Source organism: Capsicum annuum, unplaced genomic scaffold, assembly GCF_002878395.1.
Source record: "Capsicum annuum cultivar UCD-10X-F1 unplaced genomic scaffold, UCD10Xv1.1 ctg2517, whole genome shotgun sequence".
NCBI classification, from domain to species: Eukaryota; Viridiplantae; Streptophyta; class Magnoliopsida; order Solanales; family Solanaceae; genus Capsicum; species Capsicum annuum.
In genome coordinates, this window is record NW_025831356.1 from 123,665 (window position 1) to 145,822 (window position 22,158).

At 34.3% G+C, this 22,158-nt stretch overlaps 1 protein-coding gene and 1 long non-coding RNA gene across 2 annotated transcripts; one reads left to right on the forward strand and one right to left on the reverse strand.

The window, feature by feature from the left end:
* Nucleotides 1-2,325: 2,325 nt before the first annotated feature.
* LOC107849725 lies at nt 2,326-18,993 on the reverse strand. Its single transcript, XM_016694286.2, has 3 exons — nt 18,678-18,993; nt 12,848-12,989; nt 2,326-2,507 (listed from the first exon to the last, which is right to left on the reverse strand). Exons 1-3 carry the CDS (start codon nt 18,991-18,993, stop codon nt 2,444-2,446), a joined length of 522 nt encoding a protein of 173 aa, XP_016549772.2. The 3' UTR covers nt 2,326-2,443.
* Nucleotides 18,994-20,237: 1,244 nt separating this feature from the next.
* LOC107849726 lies at nt 20,238-21,566 on the forward strand. The gene is made up of 4 exons (XR_001668249.2): nt 20,238-20,303; nt 20,552-20,614; nt 20,658-20,817; nt 21,491-21,566. It is a non-coding gene; the product is annotated as an uncharacterized LOC107849726 (long non-coding RNA).
* The last annotated feature ends 592 nt before the right edge of the window (nt 21,567-22,158 follow it).

Sequence of the window (22,158 nt, forward strand, 5' to 3'; positions counted from 1 at the left end):
TTAAATGTTGGGTTGTAAGACTGAATTGCGACTGAGTGTTTGGAATCAGTGTCTGAGACATGATACATAAACTAAGTTGAGCTTGCAGATACTAGTATGCTCTATCTTGGAGATGGTTACATCCTTGAGATGTCTGTTAGTATGGATGGATGGAAAGATAAGAGAACAACCCCTACAAAATTTGACTGCATATTTGTTAAACTGATTTTCTAGCTAGACTGACTAACTTATGCTAATAACTGAACACTGGGTATGTAAGACTAAACTGAACTTGGTCGGAATAACTGAACTGAGACTATCGAATATTGTACATAGGACGTAAGGATTAACTGAGTACCATGAGGTAACTGAGCATGGATTCATAGAGGCTGTATTACTTGAAAATGAAGTACTACGCGTGTAATATGATTCCAAAAGATTTGGTAAACTACGGTACTGACAAATAAGAGAGAAACTGATAGTTGCATACTATGGCATAGCGAATCTGAGACTGAACTGAGTTTTAGGGACTGATTACTAAACTGGGACAGAATGCTGGGTTTGGTTAACTGAACTTCGAGAGTTTTAAACTAATGCATAATACATGAGATGAACTGAACTTGCAACTACTAGGAGGTTCTACCTTGGAATAGTTACATTCTCTGAGATTTTGGATAGTATAAATAGATGCAAGAATGAGAAAACAAACCATACAAATCTGAATGCTCGATTTCTAAACTAACTTACTGATTTTACTAAATAACTCATGTTGAAACATAAGCTTGAATGAGAGAAAGAGATCTAACAATGCATACCATGAACATGAAAAATGTGTAATGTACCTGAATCTAGGTTAAGGAAACTTTCTGGATCATGATGGGTCTGGAGTCTATTCTGACGCTGACCACTCTTGGTACCTTGTTGACGCAGCTCTTTACCCCTCTAAGATATAGCTCTACAGTATCGCATCTTGTGTCCTGGATTGCTACACCCAAAGCATACATCACTTCCTGCCCTACACACACGCTTATAATGCTTACCACAAGCCTGACAAAAAGGATGGGTAAGAACTTTACTCTCGCTACCCCCTGACCTCGATTGATAAGGACTGTAACTACCTGTTATAGCCCTCTTATTTTCTCTCTCTTTCTTTTTAAGCTTATGCTCCTCAATCTTTTGAGCATAGACCATCAACCTAGATAAGTCCATATCACTAATCGACATTGCCATCCATCACTCCTTAACCATTCTACCTGATACCCCAGACACAAACTTATTTATTCTAGACCTACTGTCTGCCACTACATTGTGAGCATACCTGGCTAACTGGGTGAACGTAAAGGAGTATTATTTTACGCTCATTGTACCCTGCTCAAGATTGATGAACTCTAACACTTTAGCCTCCTTCTGCTCTATGGGAAAGAACCTATCTAAGAAAGCTGTAGCGAACTCTTCCCACTCTATGGGCTCTGTATCTGTACCCCTGTCTACCTTCCGATGTTTAAACCATGTATGGGCTATATCTTGTAGTTGATAGGTGGCTAACTCTACACTTTCATTGGAAGTCACTCCCGCGATGTCTGTGACTTTCTGAACCTGATTGATGAACTCCTATGGATCATCTTTGGACTTAGAATCGGTAAATAGAGGAGGATTCATTTAGGTGAAATCTCAAATCCTAAATGTAGCAATATTGGCCTCTAGGTCGGTCGGAACAGCAGTTGGCCGTTCATTCTGAGCTACAACTGAACTGGCTAGAGTAGTGAATACAGTCCTGAATTCTGCATAAGAGACGTTCTCATCCAGGGAATCTGCTTGGACGGGCTAAGATGTTGACTGACTGTTGGGTCTTCTTTTACTAGTCCTTTCTAAAGACATGTTCTATAAATGAAAGGAAGAAGTGAATTAGATAGAGAGATTAATTAGAGCTTTTTCTCACTGGCACGACATAAATACTGAAAGAAGGGAAACTATTTCAAAAACATCTCATAGCCTCCTACACATAAGTGTGGTGCACAACACATACACGTAAAAGACTCTACTAGATACCACTTTCAGACTTCCTAGGACTCTATTGAACCTTAGGCTCTGATACCAAGTTTGTAACACCCCAATTTTCTGAACCGAAATGTTACACGGTGTTTATGACCCCAAAGGACCACAAGCTAACCCATGACTTATATCTATACCTGTATACTGCATAATATAACATAAAAATATGGAAACATATACTGAATGGCCATAAGGTTCAACTGAATAAACATCTGATAAAAACAATGTCTGAAAATGGTATAACCATACCAAAACAAATCTGAAATAACTGTCTGACATGCTATAGTCTGGAAAGCCACTAAACTGTTTGAACAAGGAGTTGATGGGACATGTCTCCAACTAACTCCAACTACTGAAATAAACTTAAAACTGAAATAGTAATGAAATCATCGTGTCCTCAAAATGTGAAGACTTACTTCCAACTCTGACTGCTAATACTGGAATCTACTGCTGATCTGGAGCTCATGCCTCTAAACCTATGGTGTAACATAAGAGAAAGCACCATAGCATAAATGCGTCAGTACGGCTGAATGTAGTGAGTATACGAGTGAGGTAGGCTAAATGCAAAGGGTTATATGCATGAACAATATTGACTAATATGAACGTGAGAATACATACATGCATAAGCAACTATAACTGAACTCGTGGTGATACTGACTACTGAGTAAGATTACTGACGATGTAACTTTACTGATATTTAGGTGCTGAATAGATGAATGACTATTTGTGACAGTTCAAATTTTGAAAAACTGGTCTGATTGACTTTGTCTAACAGTTCTGAAATTGAATACTGATAACATAGCTATGATGACTGATATAACTGTGATGATCAGCGTAACCAATATAATTGATACTGAGGGACTGTATTTGTGTGTAATTACCATAAGATGTAGTTGCTCCACAAAAAAAGATAGCAGGTGAAGAAGAGTGAGGGTCCAGGTTTTGAAGTTCTCAATACAGTGGTGTCATATTCTATATGGTTAGTGCTTCTTCTTATTTTTTTTACTGAACTTTTACGTTTTTATAAAGAGGACTAATACTTTATTTCCACAAACAAATGTTACTGAGCTGCCTATATTTTTTCTTTCAAAAGAAACTCATCATTGTTCTATGACACTCTTTATTCACTCGATTTTGGCATCATAATCATGTTGTAGGAGAGATGGTCGTGAAATGCAGACAAAGATATGAAGTTATAGCAAGAAACTAACTGTACTCTCTAATTTATATTATGTAGAGATTATCGAAAATAAGTTTACTTAGGTAAGCAATTGTGTTTGTTCTATAAAAATACTCTCTGTTATTTCCACAAACAAACGTTACTGAACTGCCTATATTTTTTCTTTCAAAAGAAACTCATCATTGTTCTATGACACTCTTTATTCACTCGATTTTGGCATCATAATCATGTTGTAGGAGAGATGGTCATGAAATGCAGACAAAGATATGAAGTTATAGCAAGAAACTAACTGTAGAGATTGTCGGAAACAAGTTTACTTGGGTAAGCAATTGTGTTTGTTCTATAAAAATACACTCTGTGTTAAATTTTCATCTTATTTTCAAGACATATGATTGTGTTGCAACTACATTTAGACAACTTTATGCAGATATCAATTTAACATCCGCTATTAAACTTGCTGATAATTTTATTGTAGTGTCTAAATTTTTCTCTAATTTCATGGTTGGTGATCAATTGCACTCCATCACTTATCCACTTCAAGAGACTTTATCGCACTACAGATAATCATAATCCTTGAAGCGTCCATTGTCCCTACTTGCTTCAACAAAGACTTACTGGTATTCATCTGATTAATGGATAAGATTATACCCAAAAATATTACATTGACGTTAGTTCCAATAGTATGCTTGATTAAAAAACTCAAATGAAACAAAAGGAATTTTATAGGTGTTTTTCCTAATATTAGAGAAATTTATACCCAAGCAAGATCCAAACACATGTTCGAATAAATTTTAATAGTTCCTCATTGATTAGTTAGCAAAATTTTTATATTTTTTATTGAAATATTTTTTAATTGTTGTGCTCCTTAGCTGATTGAAACCAAGGATTTGATTTTCATCATCTTATTCTTCAAGCTGATTGTGTTAGCTAGGTGACACATATGCTAGAAGTATAATTTTTTTTTTAGTTTGAATTTACTTCATTTGTAGTTGCATCACTTATTTAGGTGGAACATAATGGCGTGACACTTCAAATTTTACAGGCTTTTGAAATTCATATTTACTCAAGTGAAGAAAGCATGAATATATATTCTTTCTGATTGTAGTAAGTCCCAGACTTTCCTGTTCTACATATATTTAGTTATAACATTCAAAGATTGTGCTTCTCATACCATCTTATAGTGAATTTGCCTATTTATTTTGAAAACAAATTAAACATTAGTATAACAAAATTTAAACTTTAACAAAAGTAGTCATCCATTCCAGGGATATTAATGTATAAGTGTGCACCTGTCTTAAGGATGAGTGCCAATTAGAGGAGTACATTGTTCGATTTGAATTGAGAATCTAATTTGTATTAAAAAAATTCAAATCGGTGAATATAATAGGTGTTCCAATGGCGTCTTTTTAGAGTAGTGACACATGTAACATATTTAAGTACTAAGGAAGAACCTCCTGATGAAATTGACTGTGAGAACTTGCTGATGAATTAAGACCTTGGGTATCTTGTGCATCTTTATCTTTTGCTTCGGGTATTAATATATAGATACTAGAGTTAAATTCAGACTATTCAATTTGTTTTTTAGTTCCATCCATTTATTCATTTATGTTCTAACTTTTAGTTAAATCAGATTATGATTATAATATATTTTGCTTTAGGATTCTTTTCAAATTTCAAAATATGTCTTTCTATTTCAATTCTTTTCATACCCAATCTGATTTAAAAAAAAATTGTTTTCAGCTTTTCTACTATATTAGACAGAGTTTTCTTTCAACATGTGTGCTTCATGAAAATAAAATCAAAGCGAGGGATATTTTTGACCTTTCACGTCTCTTTTCTTACGTGTCATTCAATTTGCGATGAAGTTTGCCACGTTTATCCCTCTCATCTATCCTCTTCATCACTGATCTAGACCTCCATGTTCAATCGGTCTCTCTACTTTTCACTTTTTTCTTTTCTATTTTTTTGGTCAAATAATTACTTCTCTATATCACCAGATATCATCTAGATTCAGAGAGAATTGGTTGCAGGATATATAAAACATAATTTAGAGTTTTATATGGCTATTGCTTTTAGGGGTGTGCAAAAACCGAATCGACCTATAAACCGAACAGATAAAAATGCTATTGAGTTATCGGTATTGGGTTATTGGATTAATAATTTTTTATTGATTTTATAAAAAAATTTATTGGGTAAACGGTTCGGTTTCGATTTTAGCTTATTGGGTTATCGGTTACACTAAGTTATTTTTTTTACCCCTCTTTATGTTTTGTGTATATATATATATATATATATATATAAGGAAATCAAAATCCTTAAAGTCAATTCACCAATAAAAATAAATATTCTTATTGAAAAAGTAGATGCTTTTGACAAAGATGTAGGACAAAGAATTAGGATATATATATATACACTACTTATTCACAATTTGGTGATTCACAAAGTATTAACGTATTCAGGGCAACAAAGGCACAATATAAAGCACAGGTATTATCGTATTGGAAAGCTTTTGTTAGGGTTTTTGCCTTGATTTTCTTACCAAAATTAAGTTATACTTTTCTTGAAAGGAAAACAAAAGTTACCATAATTAGTTTTACCTTTCCTTAAAGGAAAATATAAAACTTTTCCATATTTGGCTAACCTCTTTCTTAGAGAAAAGGTTTTGGACCTCTATAAATAGAAGACCCTTTTCTCATATCAATAACACAATAGCATCCATAATGTAATCGTTTAAGAGTTTTGGTTAGAGAAAGATTTTCGCTCTCATTAGTTTTTTTAAATATTAGGTTTTATAATATGTAGGCCGATTGGCCAAAACATATAATAATTTTATGTCTTTTAGTATTATTTTCTTTGTCGTCTGATATATCGTCTCATAGTTTGCAACTAATAGCTTCCGCATGACACTCTCTCGATTTCGAACCCAACAAGTGGTATCAGAGCCTATGATTCAAAGATCCTATGGTTCATATTGAGGACATGTTGAGATCAAAGTTGCAACCAATTTGATGATAATGAAGATATATGTCCAAAAGCTACATATGGAGACAATTGTCAACCATATTTCAATAATCCTGCTGTCACATATCTGAAAATAAAGCTCACTTTTAACTCTAGAAAAGGGCTCCAATATTTTTAATCCAAAAAGGGCTGATCAATTTTTACCCAAAGAGGCTTGATTTTTAAAGCATGCCAAACAACAGTGATATATGAAAAATATGTGAAGAACGGAGATTATGCACAATAAGAAGGAGGATAAAAAATATTTTGCAGAAAAATCAAGCCAAAGGGGGAGATTTGTTAGTGGTTTTGCCCTGATTTGCTTACCAAAATTAAGTTATACTTTTCTTGAAAGGAAAATAAAAGTTACCATAAATTTTTTTACTTTTTCTTAAAGGAAAATGTAAAACTTTTTCATATTTGGCTAACCTCTTTCTTAGAGGAAATGTTTTGGACCTCTATAAATAGAAGACCCCTCTTTCCATACCAATAACACAATAGCATCCACAATGTAGTCGTTTAAGAGTTTTGGTTAGGGGGAGATTTTCGCTCTCATTAGTTTTTTTAATACTTCCTCCGTTTAAAAAAGAATGACCTACTTTCTTTTTAGTTCGTTTAAAAAAGAATGACCACTTTCCTTTTTTGACAATACTTTAACTTCAACTTTTCACATGACATGTTTAGAACCACAAGATTAAAAGGCATTTTGGCACATTTGACACCACTTTAATTTTAGGCCACAAGATTCAAAAGTCTTTTTTATTTTCTTAAACTTTATGCCAAGTCAAAGTAGGTCATTCTTTTTTAAACGGAGGGAGTATTAGGTTTTATAATATGTAGGCCGATTGGCCAAAACATATAATAGTTTTATGTCTTTTAGTATTATTTTCTTTGTCATCTGATTTATCGTCTCATAGTTTGCAACTAATAACTTTCGCATGACACCCTCTCGATTTCGAACCCAACAGCTTGAAGCATTTAGTAGCATCCAACAATAAGGATTTAGTTTTTTTTTTCAACTAACATGCAGTTCAATTTTGAAGATTCTTGTAAACTAAAATGCTTTGCGTAGGATTTTTGTAGTAACTAAGATTTTTTTTTATGTTAGTTGTTACTATTTCTATTTTATAAGTATTTTCTTATTGGTTAAACCGAAAATCAAACCGTTAAGGACCAAAACCGATAAATCAAAATTTGATAAGAAAATATCTTATTGATTGGTTATTGGTTTTACATATTTAAAAATAAAAATTCGATAAATCGAACCAATAATACATAAAATCGAACCAAACCGATCGATGCACACTCCTAATTGTTTTGACATATAAACTCTTGAATATGTTTGAAACTACTTTTCCTATTACGTTAGATAATATAATTCATTGCTATTGTGAAGGTTTATAATGCCCATTTGTTGTTGGTTGCTGGTTGAAAATGGTCACACCACTATTTGATGCAATAACAATTTAATTGGAAGAAATTACATAGAAGTATCACATATCTACGTATTTTTTTAATTATCCATCAAAGGCAACCTTCTCAATTTATTCTCCAGCTTCTATTGGCCAACTTACCTACTCTAATAGATAGTCACAGTACCTTGATATTTCATATTTTGATGAATATTTGAAATCTAATAATAGCCTCAGTTTATGTGCTTTTCCGTAGTCTCCTCGTATTCAGTGACCATTGTGAATTTTTGTGCTTAACTTATTGTCAGATCAGATATTTTTTAAAGTGAAAAGCTAGACAATCTGTTAATGTACCCTCAATTACTTGCCCACTAAGTTCATTCAATTTATATTATTTTGTCATTTGCTCGAATCAAATTAAAGGTTGTGACTTCGCTTTGTTAGTTTACTTTCGTGATTGCTCTTGCGAGTTCTGGTTATTCAGTTCCCTTGGTATGATAATTAGATTAATCTAAGCCTTTGATTTTGACACTTTGATTACAAATATCATTGAGAGCATTATTTTATTTATTATTTTATGTCTTTTATGTTTGAAAAGCATGGTACAGTAGCATTAGAGCTTTTACCATTGTGTTCTTCATCAAGTTTATGTGAATAATGTATGTTTTAGTACGCGTAGTAAAAAAATTGCTTCTTGTATTGAGAAAGTTGTGTACTTACTTTTATGACTCACTTTTGGTTCTAGCTAGTATGTTTTCAGAAAAGCTCTTCAAAAAATGTAGAAAGACAACATGATCCTGTTCAATAAGATACATAGACAACATGATCCTGTTCAATAAGATACATCTTTTGTGGTGACTACAAGTTGTTATCTTCTAATTTCTTAACAGCTACAATTATATACTAATCTTGTTTTGTTGAATTATAATGTTATTATAGAGTTATAAATGCAAGATCCATGTATGATCTAGAGAAAACATATATTTTCTTTCTTTCACTTTTAGAATGAGAGGGATACACTTCCTTTTGTCTTGTTTGCTTTTTTTGCATTATGGGATGGAATTGCAATGATGAAATACTAAAGTGACGGAGTTTATCATGTAAAAACTTGTGGAATTTGAGAAACTTCAAGTTATTCTCCCTTCTCAATTAATTTTATTTAGTCCAAGAGATTAATATATTTCACTTGATACTACTGGTCAATCAATCTGGTTATCTAAACAAGCTGGTCAGTTTACAATTAAATTTGCTTTGTTTTGATCATCAAATTGTGCAACTACTAATGCTTGTACGACAGCTATTAAGTTTGGTTTTTGAGGAATAAAAATTGTAGTTGTTGCCATCTCTACATCTAAGTTTTTATAGCATTGCATGAAGTTCATCAATTATTTTAAATGTTGATTTCATTTTGTCAGGATCTTATCATTTGTAACCTCTTACTCTTTTTTCCTTCCTTGACACATGACCACTAACAATTGATACTTGCAATTGGGCAGGTACTTTTTTGCCCAATCCTGCAAAACAAAACTCCAAAAGAGATAATAGCGCCAAACAAAATTCCTACCAACATTTCGAATATTTAAATAGTATAGCTTGTAGGTATGGACTGCGTACATCTTACCCCCCCCCCAGACCCCACTAGGTGGGAATACACTGGGTTTGTTGTTGTTGTTATAGCTTGTAGATATGTGATGTAAATAATGCAGCCCTAGATGTAAACAATATCACTTATCTATAATATAATATCTGTGTAAATGATCTGTCGTTTAGCTGACAAAAATGTTTCAACATGAGCCACCACCATCTAGTGTTTAATAAAAAATTTATGTTTGATCGACTTTGATATTTTAATTTTCATTCTGTCTATTTCTTCTTTTCAACAAACATGTCGACGATTAAGGAATAATTTGAATCCAGTAGCAATAGCCAGAGTTGAAACTTAAAACTTGACCCAATGCATACATTAGTACTCAAGTAGAGACCTCTATTAGATCATATTAATTAAGCACTTAGTAAATTATTAAAGTTGATTAAATAAAAATACGAAAATAAAAACTACAACATACCCAATATAATCCCACATGTGGGATCTGGGGAGGGTGGTGTATCCCCAGACCTTAAACCCCTACCTCATGAAGGCAAATTATTTTTTTCTTTTAGCCTATTTTTATTTATTTTTGTTTACTAAAAAGTTTATGTTTGATCGACTTTGACATTTTAATTCTTATTTATTTTTATTCTGTCTATTTCTTCTTCTCAACAAACATGTCGACTATTAAGAAATAATTTGAATCCTATATTAATAGCAAGAGTTGAAACATATGGGTTATCTGTTGGGTTTGTGGTAGGAGCTGTATTGTGTTGTTCCAAACAGATTACTCATCTGTTGCAACAGAATAATGTTGTTGTTGCAACAAATTTCTCATCTATTGCAATAGATAACACATCTGTTGCAACAGATTAACCATCTGTTTGATTCATGTTGTGGGCACTATAGAATCATAAACATGAATCCAACATATGAGTCTTCTGTTGCAATAGAATATGTATCTGTTGTAACAGAGTGAGTGATCTATTTAAATTGTGGGCTCTTATGTTGTATTCATGAACGAGTTCTATCCATTGTTGAAAAAACAGTCGTAGCAGTATACCCAGATGACAAATTAAAATAAAAATGATAATTTTACTTACCAAAGTCACCTATGAAGTAATACTAAAGACCAAAGTATGTACGAAATAAAATTTCACCTAAAAAATTGGTCAATTAAAGTAGCAACAGTAGTGGTAAAAATAATAACAATGACCGACAAGAAGAAGATGAAGATAATAATGAAGCTGAAGATGATGATAATGAAGCAGAAGATGATTATGAAGCAGAAGATGATGAATAAAGCAGCAGCAACAATGAACAATAAAAATTGCGAAAAGAGAGAAAACAACAACGGATGAGAAAAGAGAGAAACACGCCTTTTTTTCTCTCCATTTTCCGTTATATTAACTAATATTTGGATCAAAGTATAAATTTAAAAATTTATGAGTTATTTTCAAATTTCTCTAAGTAATTGTCAACCTTCCCAGTTCTTGAACGCATGTCCACAGTGCTACAGCAATTGGAAGAGCAACTCCTCTTCATTGTTTTCCTCATATGGAAATAATAAGAGTTCTCTCACTTGCTTTTCTTCCAATAAAAAAATTGGTTTCATGAACCAAATTCTTGATTACATTGAAGGTTTGTTTTTACTTGTCATTTGTTAATTGAATATGCACCTGCCTCAACTCTAAACTTGTTTGCCTCGATTATTCTCTTTGTTCACTGTAATGAAACTAAATTCTTACTTTTATGTGCTCGTTTAGTTGGTAAATAAGTTATCCCAATATTAATTATCTTTCAACATTGTTATTCTACCTTCAATATGGAACAAAATAACACTACAATTTCGAGATAAGTTATCCCATAGTTTTATCCCAAACAAACATGGGATAAATTCATCTTAAGTTAATCCCGAAATTAGTTATCCTTTATACCAAACCGGCCATAATAGTTAATATTAACTATGTTAATTCTCAAATCATTTCCCATTTTTTTTTTGAAATGCTAATAGTAATTGGGTATTATAGTAAAATTTTGCGCTTCATATACTTGGTCGTTTCAATTTATTTATCTTACTTTCATTTTTAGTTTATTTAAAAAAGAATGTCTCTTTGCATTTTAGCATCTCTTTATTGTAACCTCCCAGGTAGCATGTTAGGAGTGGATATTTTCATATATTCAATATATCTTTAGCTTAAGAATTCAAAAGTCTTATTTTGTAAAGGAAGTGCAAAGTGGACAAGTAAAGTAACCAGAGGGGGTATTGAATTTTGAAGATTAATATTTGGCTTTTAACTAGCAGCTTGAACTTGACCAAATTTGGTAAATTCAATGTTGGACCTGTATTTTCTCTTCAAGTTATTTATGTGTGGTGGGGCAACTTGGGGCAGAGAGAAGGGGAAGGGAAAGTTTTTGTTAGCATCAGCATTCTCAATTGGAAGTCATTGTTTGGGCTGTACTTGCAGTTAGTTGAATGCCGCAAACATATCTTAAAGTTGCATTCCTTTTGTTATCTTTGGTGAACGAATGTAACACCCTAAGCAAATCACCCATGGCAAAACGTGGCAGAGACAAAGGGTGTATATATATATATATAGGGAGACATGTTTTAGATCTTAATGACACGTCTTATATCTTAATGACACGTTTTAAAGCCACGCAAGTATAGGCTCATAGCAGACAATGTTACTAGTAGGTTGGGATGTAACATAGGATATTAGAATCACTATGTGTGCAACCTTGGGCGATTCAACTGAAGTTTGGTGAATCCCGTATCTTTGAGATGATGGTGTTGTGTCACAAATATTAGCAAGGACCCGGAGTCACGAAGGGTTTATGCAACAGCCCAGCAAAATCCCACATTCGCAAAACATGGGGGAGTTTCTGTGTAAAGCCGTGGGGCCTAGGCTGGATTAGGCTGTTACAGTATACAAAAAAAGTGAAAGAAGAGAGAGCCTTTAAGATGTCGGGGAACATTACTTGGATTATTGTTTTATTAAATGCCTAGGTGGGATATGGCTGAATTCAATAGGTTCTTCTCTCTGTATCTATAGTCATGGTATTCCTATAAGATATGTTAGTTGGCTGATAGATAATATAGTAGCAGTCAGTATTAAACAACAACAAACTCAGTGTAATTCTACAGGTGGGGTCTACGGAGATAGTGCGTACGTAGGCCTTACCCCTAACTAGTTAGAGAGGTCGTTTCCAACAGAATTTCAGCTCAAAAACAGATGAAAAAGATGACAGTAGCAACAATCAGGAACAAGAACCAGAAAATACAATAATTAAGGCTAACAAAACAACTAAAGGAAATAGAAATCTGTGAAAAGGAAAATACAAGACTATTCGGGAATAGGTAAGCCAATCACCTGAGACCTAATAACCTTCTATCTAGGCGGTAGAAATCAAGCTAATCTGCTTCTAAGTGTGAGATAGCTGTATGCTTTTTATGATAAACATGGATGACAAACAGGAAGTGATCTATGATTACCGATCTGTTTGGAGCTTGAAGAAAATGTTCTAAGATAGAGACCAGCCTGTTCGAAATTCCCTGGTTTATGATTTATATAGCTATCATTTTCCAGATATAGAGTGAAATTTAAGTTCTCTTTCCTGAAGGACTCTGCATACCAGTATTTTAGTGCGAGGTCCTTTATATTGGCCTGCTGTATCCAGCTGGTTTTTGTGCTTAAGCTCCTGATGAATATCTGCATCTTTCTTCTTGATGGAAATTTATGAACTCCCCATTTCGTATCTCTTGAAAGTTCAGATACTGCAAAAGTATATTTTTTATTCATAGAATTGTACAATATTTATAAGAGAAAAGTAAGATCAGAATAGACTAATCAATCCCTGATTCTTGGGAGATTCTTGAATCAAGGGATTTCTCATAATCTATTTCCTAAAATAACAACTAATATATTTTCCTAAGATACGTGCTATCCCATATTTGTAGGAGTTGATTACAGTTAAATCTGCTAGCTGATTTATGGAGAAGATTTGATTGAAATCTGCCAGTCATTGTGGAGCAGATTCTGCTTCAATCTGCCAGCTCATTCGACACTCCCCCTCAAGTTGGCATGTAAATATTGAACATGTCTAACTTGCTAACAAATGACTCAAAGGTAGTTCTGAAGAGGCCTTTTTTGAAAATATTTGCTACTTGTTCAGTTGTTGGAACGAAAGGGATGCACACACTTTCATCTTCAATCTTCTCTTTAATGAAGTGTTTGTCCACTTCAACATGCTTTGTTCTATCATGTTGAACTGGATTATAAGCAATTCTTATGGCATCTTTATTTTCACAGTACAACTTTATTGGTAAACTCATAGTTCTTCTTAGTTCTTTCAAAAATCTCTTGAGCCACAACATTTCACAAATTCCATGTGCCATGGATCGATACTCAGCCTCAACACTACTTCGAGCCACCACATTTTGCTTCTTACTCTTCCAAGTCACTAAATTCCACCAAAAAAATGTACAATATTTGGACGTAGACCTTCTATCAATAGAAGAACCATCCTAGTCCGCATCTATATAAGCTTCAACACTTTTTTGCTCATTCTTTTTACAGAACAACCTTTTTCCAGGAGAACTCTTTAGATACCTTAGGATTCGATACACAGCTTCTTGGTGTTCTTCTCGTGGAGAATGCATGAACTGACTAACTAGGCTCACAACAAAGGCAATATCAGGCCTAGTATGTCACAAGTAAATAAACTTCCCTACCAATCTATGGTATCGGCCCCTATCAATTGATTTCCCATCCTTCGCAAACTTAAGATTCGGGTCAATTGGAGTTTCAACTAGTCTACAACCACTCACTCCCGTTTCTTTTAACAGATCAAGAACATACTTCCTTTGTGACACTATAATTCTTTATTTCGATCGTGCAACCTCCATGTGGAGAAAATACTTTAGCGGGCCTAAGTCTTTTATCTCAGATTCTGAGGCAAGACACTTCTTTTGTTTTTTTTTATTTCAACCACATCATCTCTTGTGAGGATGATATCATCAACATACACTATAAGAACTGCTATTTTTCCTTCTAGTGAATGTTGAGTGAACATTGTGTGGTCTGTTTGTCCCTGCATATATCCTTGCTTTTTCACAAATTGAGTAAACCTTTCAAACCAAGCCCTTAGAGACTGTTTTAAACCGTAAAGAGATCTTCTCTGCATATCTTTGACTTGTACTTCTCTTCAAAACCTGGTAGGGGATCCATATATACTTCTTCTTCTAGTTACCCATTCAAGAAAGCATTTTTCACATCCAACTGTTAAGGAGACTAGTCAAGGTTTACCGCGATTGTCAACAGATCTCTAATTGAGTTTAGCTTAGCTACTGGATCAAACGTCTCAAGATAGTCAACGCCATATATCTGCGTGAACCCCTTAGCTACTAGGCGGGCCTTATACCTCTCCAAGGATATGTCTGACTTAAATTTGGTGGTGAACACACATTTGCAGCCTACTGGTTTCTTTCTCTCAGGCAAATCTACCAACTCTCATGTCTCGTTTTTTTAAGAGCTCGCAATTCCTCTAAAATAGCCTCCTTCCACTCAGGAACTCGTAGAGCATCCTACACATTTTTTGGGATTTCCACACTAGAAAGTTGTGAAGTAAAGGCTGAATAACTAAGAGACAACTTTTTATAGAAAACAAACATAGAAATAGGATATTTAGAAACATTTCTAACACCTTTGCGTTTTGCAATAGGTAGGTCCAGATCTGACAAGGAATTAGAAATAAAATCAGTTGGAAGATTACCTTGAATTCCAGGAAGGTCTTGCGGAGTTGATTTTTGACAGTATTGAGGATCGTCGATCTTTTTTTCTTGAGTTCAGTTCCTTCTCGAGTACACCGATTTTTGTTTTGTTTGTTCTCTGTTCCCATTTTTATTTTTGTCATTTGAAGGCTCTACAGGTTCAATATCAAAGTTTTCATCATTTAAGTCACTTAAGTCCCTATCATCTCTCAAATCATTGTCCTTTTCGTCTCTTGCATCACACCTATTCATATCTTCTCCAAGATCCCTCACATCAATATTTATTATAATATCTAGCTCATTATTTGTCTGATGTCTAGTTTCCTCAATATCCCAAACAGACGAATCTTCACCTACGTGATACCCCCCCTGAAGATGAGCAGTAAAATAGAGTTGGGATTTAAAGAAAGTTATATCCATTGTGATAATTATCCTCCTCGACTGAGGATCATAATACTTATATCCCTTTTGATTTGGAGCATATCCTACAAAAACACACTTCTTAGCCCTTGGTTCAAGTTTACTGCAATTATGAATATGAACAAAGGTTGTACACCCGAAAACTTTTAATGGCAGATTTGTAGTTAACCTAGAACTAGGAAAACTCTCTCTGAAAACGTTAAAAGGTATTTTAAATTTGAGAGGACGAGATGACTTCCTATTAATAAGATAAGTAGCAGTCAAGAAAGCCTCTCCCCAAAGGTACCGTGGAACCTTACTAGTAAACTTAAGGCCCTAGTTACCTCTAATAGGTGCCTATTCTTTCTTTCTGTGATGCCACTTTGTTGAAGTGTATTCGGACAAGAGCTTTGGTGTACTAGCCCAATTTTTCTGAAAAAACTTCCTAATTGTTCATTAAAAAATGGGAAAAGGCTCAAATATGCCACTGAACTATCAGAAATGGCTCATTTATGCCATCAGTTAAAAGTTGAGCTCATTCACGCCATCGTCGTTACAAAATTAGCTCATCCATGCCGTTACTTTTTAACGGTGGTTTTCAAAAACAACTTTGCCACGTGGCCTTTTATTAGATGTCCACGTCATTAATTAAAATAAGCAAAAAGGCTCAAATATGCTATTGAACTATCATAAATGACTCATTTATTCTATTAGTTAAAAGTTTGACTCATTTATGTCTTCACCGTTATAAAATCAACCCACTTATGCCATTACTTTTTAATGATGGGTTTTTAAAAATAGCTTTTCCACGCGATCTTTTATTAGAAGTTCACACCATTAATTAAAAGAAATCTAAATTAATTTTAAAATATCTTAAATTAGTTAGTATCGGGATTATTTATCTGAAATGATTTTTCAATAATGTATACTCCCCTAATTCATGATGGGAGAATGGAGAAGTTGTACTGGTACGCATCTTTCTTTTTTTTTGCTTGCCCTAATCGTTCATTGGCTTATTTTCTTGCAACTTCAGAGTATATATTAGAGTCACTGGAATTAAAATTAATCAGTTACTGTAGGATAGAATTTTTGAGGTTTCTGTTAAGCGTAACATTTATAATGCTTTAGAATGAACTAGAAATAGCCAAAGGATATATATTAATCACTAATTTTTCTGATTAGAAAAATAGTTGTTGTTGTAGAAAAAAAAATACTTTAATGGGTGTAGGTCGGGTTATGTTAAATGAATCGGTTGTTTTTAATAGATCTAAGATATTTTGAAATTAATATTGGTTTATTTTAATTAATGTCGCGGACCTCTAATAAAAGGCCACATGGCAAAAATATTTTTGAAAACCTACCATTAAAAAGTAATAACATGGGTGAACTGATTTTATAATGACAATGGCATAAATGAGTTGAGTTTTTAACTGATGGTATAAATGAGTCATTTCTGATAGTTCAGTGGCATATTTGAGCCTTTTCTCTTATTTTAATTAATGATGTGGACCTTTAATAAAAGGCCACGTGGCAAAGCTGTTTTGAAAAACCACCGTTAAAAATTAATGGCATGGATGAGCCGATTTTGTAACGGCGATGGCATGAATGTGCCAAACTTTTAACCGATGGCATAAATGAGCCATTTCTGATAGTACAATGGCATATTTGAGCCTTTTCCCTTAAAAAATTCATGACCATTGTCACTTCAAAAAATTTTGATTTTCTCATTAAACTGTGTTTCCACCGTTACATAGAAAGTCTCAAACACATTTTTAACCTCAGATTTGTCCTTCAATAAAAAAACTCAACTCAGTCTAGTATGATCGTCTATAAAAGTTACAAACCACCATTTTCCAGACATTGTTGAAATTCTAGATGATTCCCAAACATCACTATGAATCATCATAAAAGGTTTAGAAACCTGATACTTTTGAGAGGGAAAACAAGATCGGTGATGCTTAGCCAATTCACAAAATTCGCACTGGAACAAGGACGGATTTTTATTTTCAAATAACTGAGGTAACAAATGTCTTAAGTAATAAAAAATTGGATGTCCAAGCCTATCGTATCAAAGCATGACTTTATTCAAAACAGAAGTAGAGTTCAAACAAGTATGATTCAATTGTAAAGAGTTGTCCCCATTGTCAAGAAAATAAAGACCTTTGTATTCTCTAGCACTTTCAATCATCTTCCCCGATACCTTTTCTTGAAATTCACACATCAGAGTAAAAAATAGCATGACAATTAAGAGAACGGGTTAATTTACTGACAGAAACCAGATTACAAGACAGTTTTGAAAGATGAAGAATATCACGAAGTGTGAGGAATGGTGATAGTTTACCAGTTCCTTTTTCCAGCGATTGCGGAGAAGAAACCATCAGCTATCTTAATTTTATTATTCCTTGCACAAGGAGTATAAGAAGAGAAAGCATGGGAACTTTCAGTCATGTGATCAGTAGCTCCTGAATCTATGATCCAAGAATCTTTTTGGTTGGAGTTGGCACTAAGAAAAGCAGATGGTACGATACCTGTTTTAGCAAAAGAACAAGAAGGATTTGGTGCATTTGCACGGAACTGGGAAGATTGAAGAAGTTTGTGCAGAATTTCTAGTTGTTCCTTTGTAAACGAAAACGAATTTGGAAGAGGTTGCTACTCTGCTCAAAATGAGTTATTTGGAGGGCTTGACCATGTTGTTATTAGAAGCCATGATTATCAACTCCCTTTTGCTTCTAGTTTAGTGGTTTCTCATGAACCTTCCAACATGTTTCACGGGTGTGCCAATGTCTTTTGCAATGATCGCACCGTGGCCTTTTCTTTCTGTTATCTTCATTTTTCACTGTCACAAGAGCTGAAGAGTCTATAGCAGGTTTTAGTTCAACATTTAAATCAGGTTTTAACATAACTTTACTCCTTGTTTCTTCTCTCCTAACTTCAGAAAAGGTTTCACAAAGTAAGGGTAGAGGATTTTTTTTCCTAGGATTCGTGACCTAAACTCACCAAACTCCCATTTAATCTTGCTAAAAAAAGGTAAACTCTCTTATTTTCTTCTCATTTTTTTGCTTTCACACTATCCATAGAACAGTCTCATTCATTATTATAACACTGGTCTGACTCTTGCCACAAAAACACCATTTCGTTATAATAAGTAGTGACTAGCTTCTTTGTCACCCTGCTTAGCCTGCCGTAGTTTAATTTTCAATTCAAATATTTGATAAACATTTTCTACATCAGAATATGTCTCCATAACAGCTTCGCACATATCCTTAGTAGTACGTAAAAAATGATAAGGTTTACCTACGAATGGTTCCATGGAATTTATTAACCAGACAATCAAGAGTAAATTCTCTGATCTCCAGGTGTTCATCTTTAGGTCTCCGACTTCCGGTTTTTTCGTCTCTCCGATCAGATGTCTCAACTTTCTGCGACCATCAATTGCAAGCCTTACGGACTGTGCCCATTCCAGGTAGTTCTTCTTGCGCGCCCAAACCTCGTTAACTGACGTGTGAGCAATATAATATAGGGGCCCAACATCGGTGAACAAAGATTTGGGATGAACCTGACTCTGATACCATGAAAGTTCAAATATTGTAAAAGTAAATTTTTTATTCATAGAATTGTACAGTATTTATAAGAGAAAAGTAAGATTAGAATAAACGAATCAATCCCTGATTCTTGGGAGATTCTTGAATCAAGGATTTCCATAATCTATTTCCTAAAATAACAACTAATATATTTTCCTAAGATACATGCTATCCCATATTTGCAGGAGTTGATTACAGTCAAATCTGCTAGTTGATTTATGGAGCAGATTTGATTGAAATCTGCCAGTCATTGTGGAACAGATTCTGCGTCAACCTGCCAGCTCATTCGACATCTCTACAGGCAGATGATGGCAAGTTATAGTTCATATAATTTTTTTTCTCCGAGATTGTAAATATCATTAGTATCATAAATATGGTTCCAGTGTGAATCTCTAACTTTGTATAGATGAAATGATGAGAACACATCCTTTAAGAAGAAAAGAAAAAGGAAAGGACTCTAAAACTCGGAGAGTTTAAATGTTTATCACGCCAATCCTTCCCACTAAAATTATGTGAGATGTTGTAACCTGTAATCTAATTCATCTCAAAGTATGCTGATCAAACAAGACTTCCTTTATCGTTGACATTCTCCTTCATGCATGCCATTGATTTCAGGGGGTCCAAAGTTAAGGAAATGGTATGGGGCACCTGACCTCCTTCCAAAAGATGGGTCTCTTTCAGAAGAAAATTAGTCTTCTGGTAGTTGAAATTAGTAATATTTTCCATATGATTCCTGTTGTAAAATATAAGATCACCATGTATCTTTTTTTCTTTTCCAAAACAGAAGAAGATGAAGTCAGGGATGCAGTTTTAGTTACCGATGGAGATAATGAGATTGGTCGGGTTTGTATATGTTAGCATTGGATACATTACACTAGAATCTTTGTAAGTATCTTGTTGGTTACAATATGTGCATCTGCAAGCAGTGAACATAATTCATCTTATGTATTCTAAATTCCACTGGAATGATTTCTAGACTTCAGTCTTAATTTAAGAGCTCTCCGCCTCAATGATTCAATATATAGCTCAATCTATAATCGGTCTCATTTGATGTAAACTTTACCTATACATGATCTTGGACAGATGGTTATATTGTCTTTGATAATCAAATAAACTCGGATCAAAGCTCTTGTAAAGGATAAGCGGGCTGCAATGGAAGCTTTTGGTACTTAAGTTGAGGTTGGTGGCATTCTTATACATTTTTTAAGTATCATTCACTTGGTTGTATTTTAATACTCAATGTTCCTAAGCTGCTATGAAGCCAATAGCAGGTGATGAAAGGGACAGGTAAATGCTAAAGAAGGCTCTACGTGGTGTTCGTGCAGTAATATGCCCAAATGTATGCTCTCTCTTATCATCTCAACTATCATTTTTTTGCTGTGATCGCCATAACATTAATGAGTAGCATTACATACATTTTGTTTCCTAACACGTGCTTTCATTTTGTGGATTTATCTTGTAATCTTATTGCATCTTAATTCTTGTTTAGCTAAATATTGTGTTCTGTAGCTTATTTAGGTACTTTTTTTTTTCTCTGTGCACAGTTATTAATTAAGAAGTTCTCTTACATTTAAGCTGAATCTGTAGGAAGGTTTTGTATCAAATATAGAGAGTTGGAAAGGTTTACAACATGTGATCCTATTATCTCAGGTAGTCCTCTCTCATACATGACGTTGCAGCTGTCTGCTTATAGAGGTTCTAGCGGGGTTCAAGCAATTGTTACTGCCAATGCAAGAAAACAGGCAGAACAAGATGAATCACTGGTTCTGGCTTCAGGAATCCCTTACACCATTATTAGAACTGGCTTGTTGGTAAATGCACCGGGTGGAAATCAAGGTTTCAACTTTAAAGAGGTAATCGTCGTATGTGTAGCTTCTTTATTAGGTAGATGGTGTTAAAATCACCATCTGTTTATTGTTGTTTTCTCACTTGCCATTTTGGAAAGGTCATTGACTGTATCCAAACGAGCATAACGTCATACAACTACTTTTTCCGAGGTTGAAACTACCAGCAAAGGAACTACAAGTTGTTCCTTCTGTCCAAAATAAATCAAAATTATTCACAAACCGAACAGAATACCACTGTACTAGTTCCCATTGTCATGTTAAGCAAATTCCTTGCCGTTGCTACTCAACACAGTAGTTGTCCGCCCGCGTTTAGTTTCTAAATTTCATTCAAACACGAAGTGATGTGCCCATAAAGGACCCCTTAACTTGATATACAGATGATGGTTTAATAGCTATGCTGTTGTTAAGGATTCCTGGATATCCATAGTTTCCGGTTACCACAATTCCAACCATTGCTTTAACCATAGTCTTCAGTTCTGGCACTAGAGCAAATTAGGATAGAATGATCGAATCCTTATCAAGAAAGGTTCAGGAATTCCTGGCAGAACATGTTGATTATGTTTTCAGTAAATGGTTTCCTATGATTCTAAGCAACTTGTCTTGCTATTTTCATTATCTTAAAATCATTCTCAAGAAATGTAGTTTTGTAGATCAACGGGTTCTATGATCTTCATGCCAGGGCTGTGCATCACAAGGAAAGCTGAGCAAGGAGGATGCCGCTTTTATCTGTGTAGAGGCTCTTGACACTGTGCCAATTCCAAGTCCCACCAAAGAAAAAGTAAGAAAATTATATAAACTTGAAAGCTACGAAGGAGCCTTTCTATATATGAATGTTCTGTTAAAGGGTATCTCCTGATGCTAATGTTGCTAAAGAAAGCATTCCTTTGTTGATCACTTGCATTGGAAAGAACTAGTAAATCTGCAGTATTAGGAACTTTCCATAGTAAAAGTCACAACAATTTGTCGGATCACGTCTATTTGGAAAAGAAGTAACCAATATTTAGGTCTACGTACACTATACCCTTTCCGGACCCACTTGTGGGATTATACTGGGTATGTTGTTGCTTTCAAACCTCACAGTTTCCTTTGATGCTCAGAGAGGTGAGCTTCAGCATAATGAAACACTTTCCGGCAGTTCTATCTGATATGTATCACCTTTCTTGTTGTCAATGCACTTCTGCACTCTCCTTTGGTTGAGGTTAAGTAGCTAACATCTTTAAGTATGTCAAAAAACAGGTGGTCAATGGTGAGGAAAAGGTCATGGATTGGAAAGAGTGTTTGAATCACCTTCCCATGGTCTCTGATATGCACATTGCATATTTTCTGTATGTAACTATGCTAAAGACC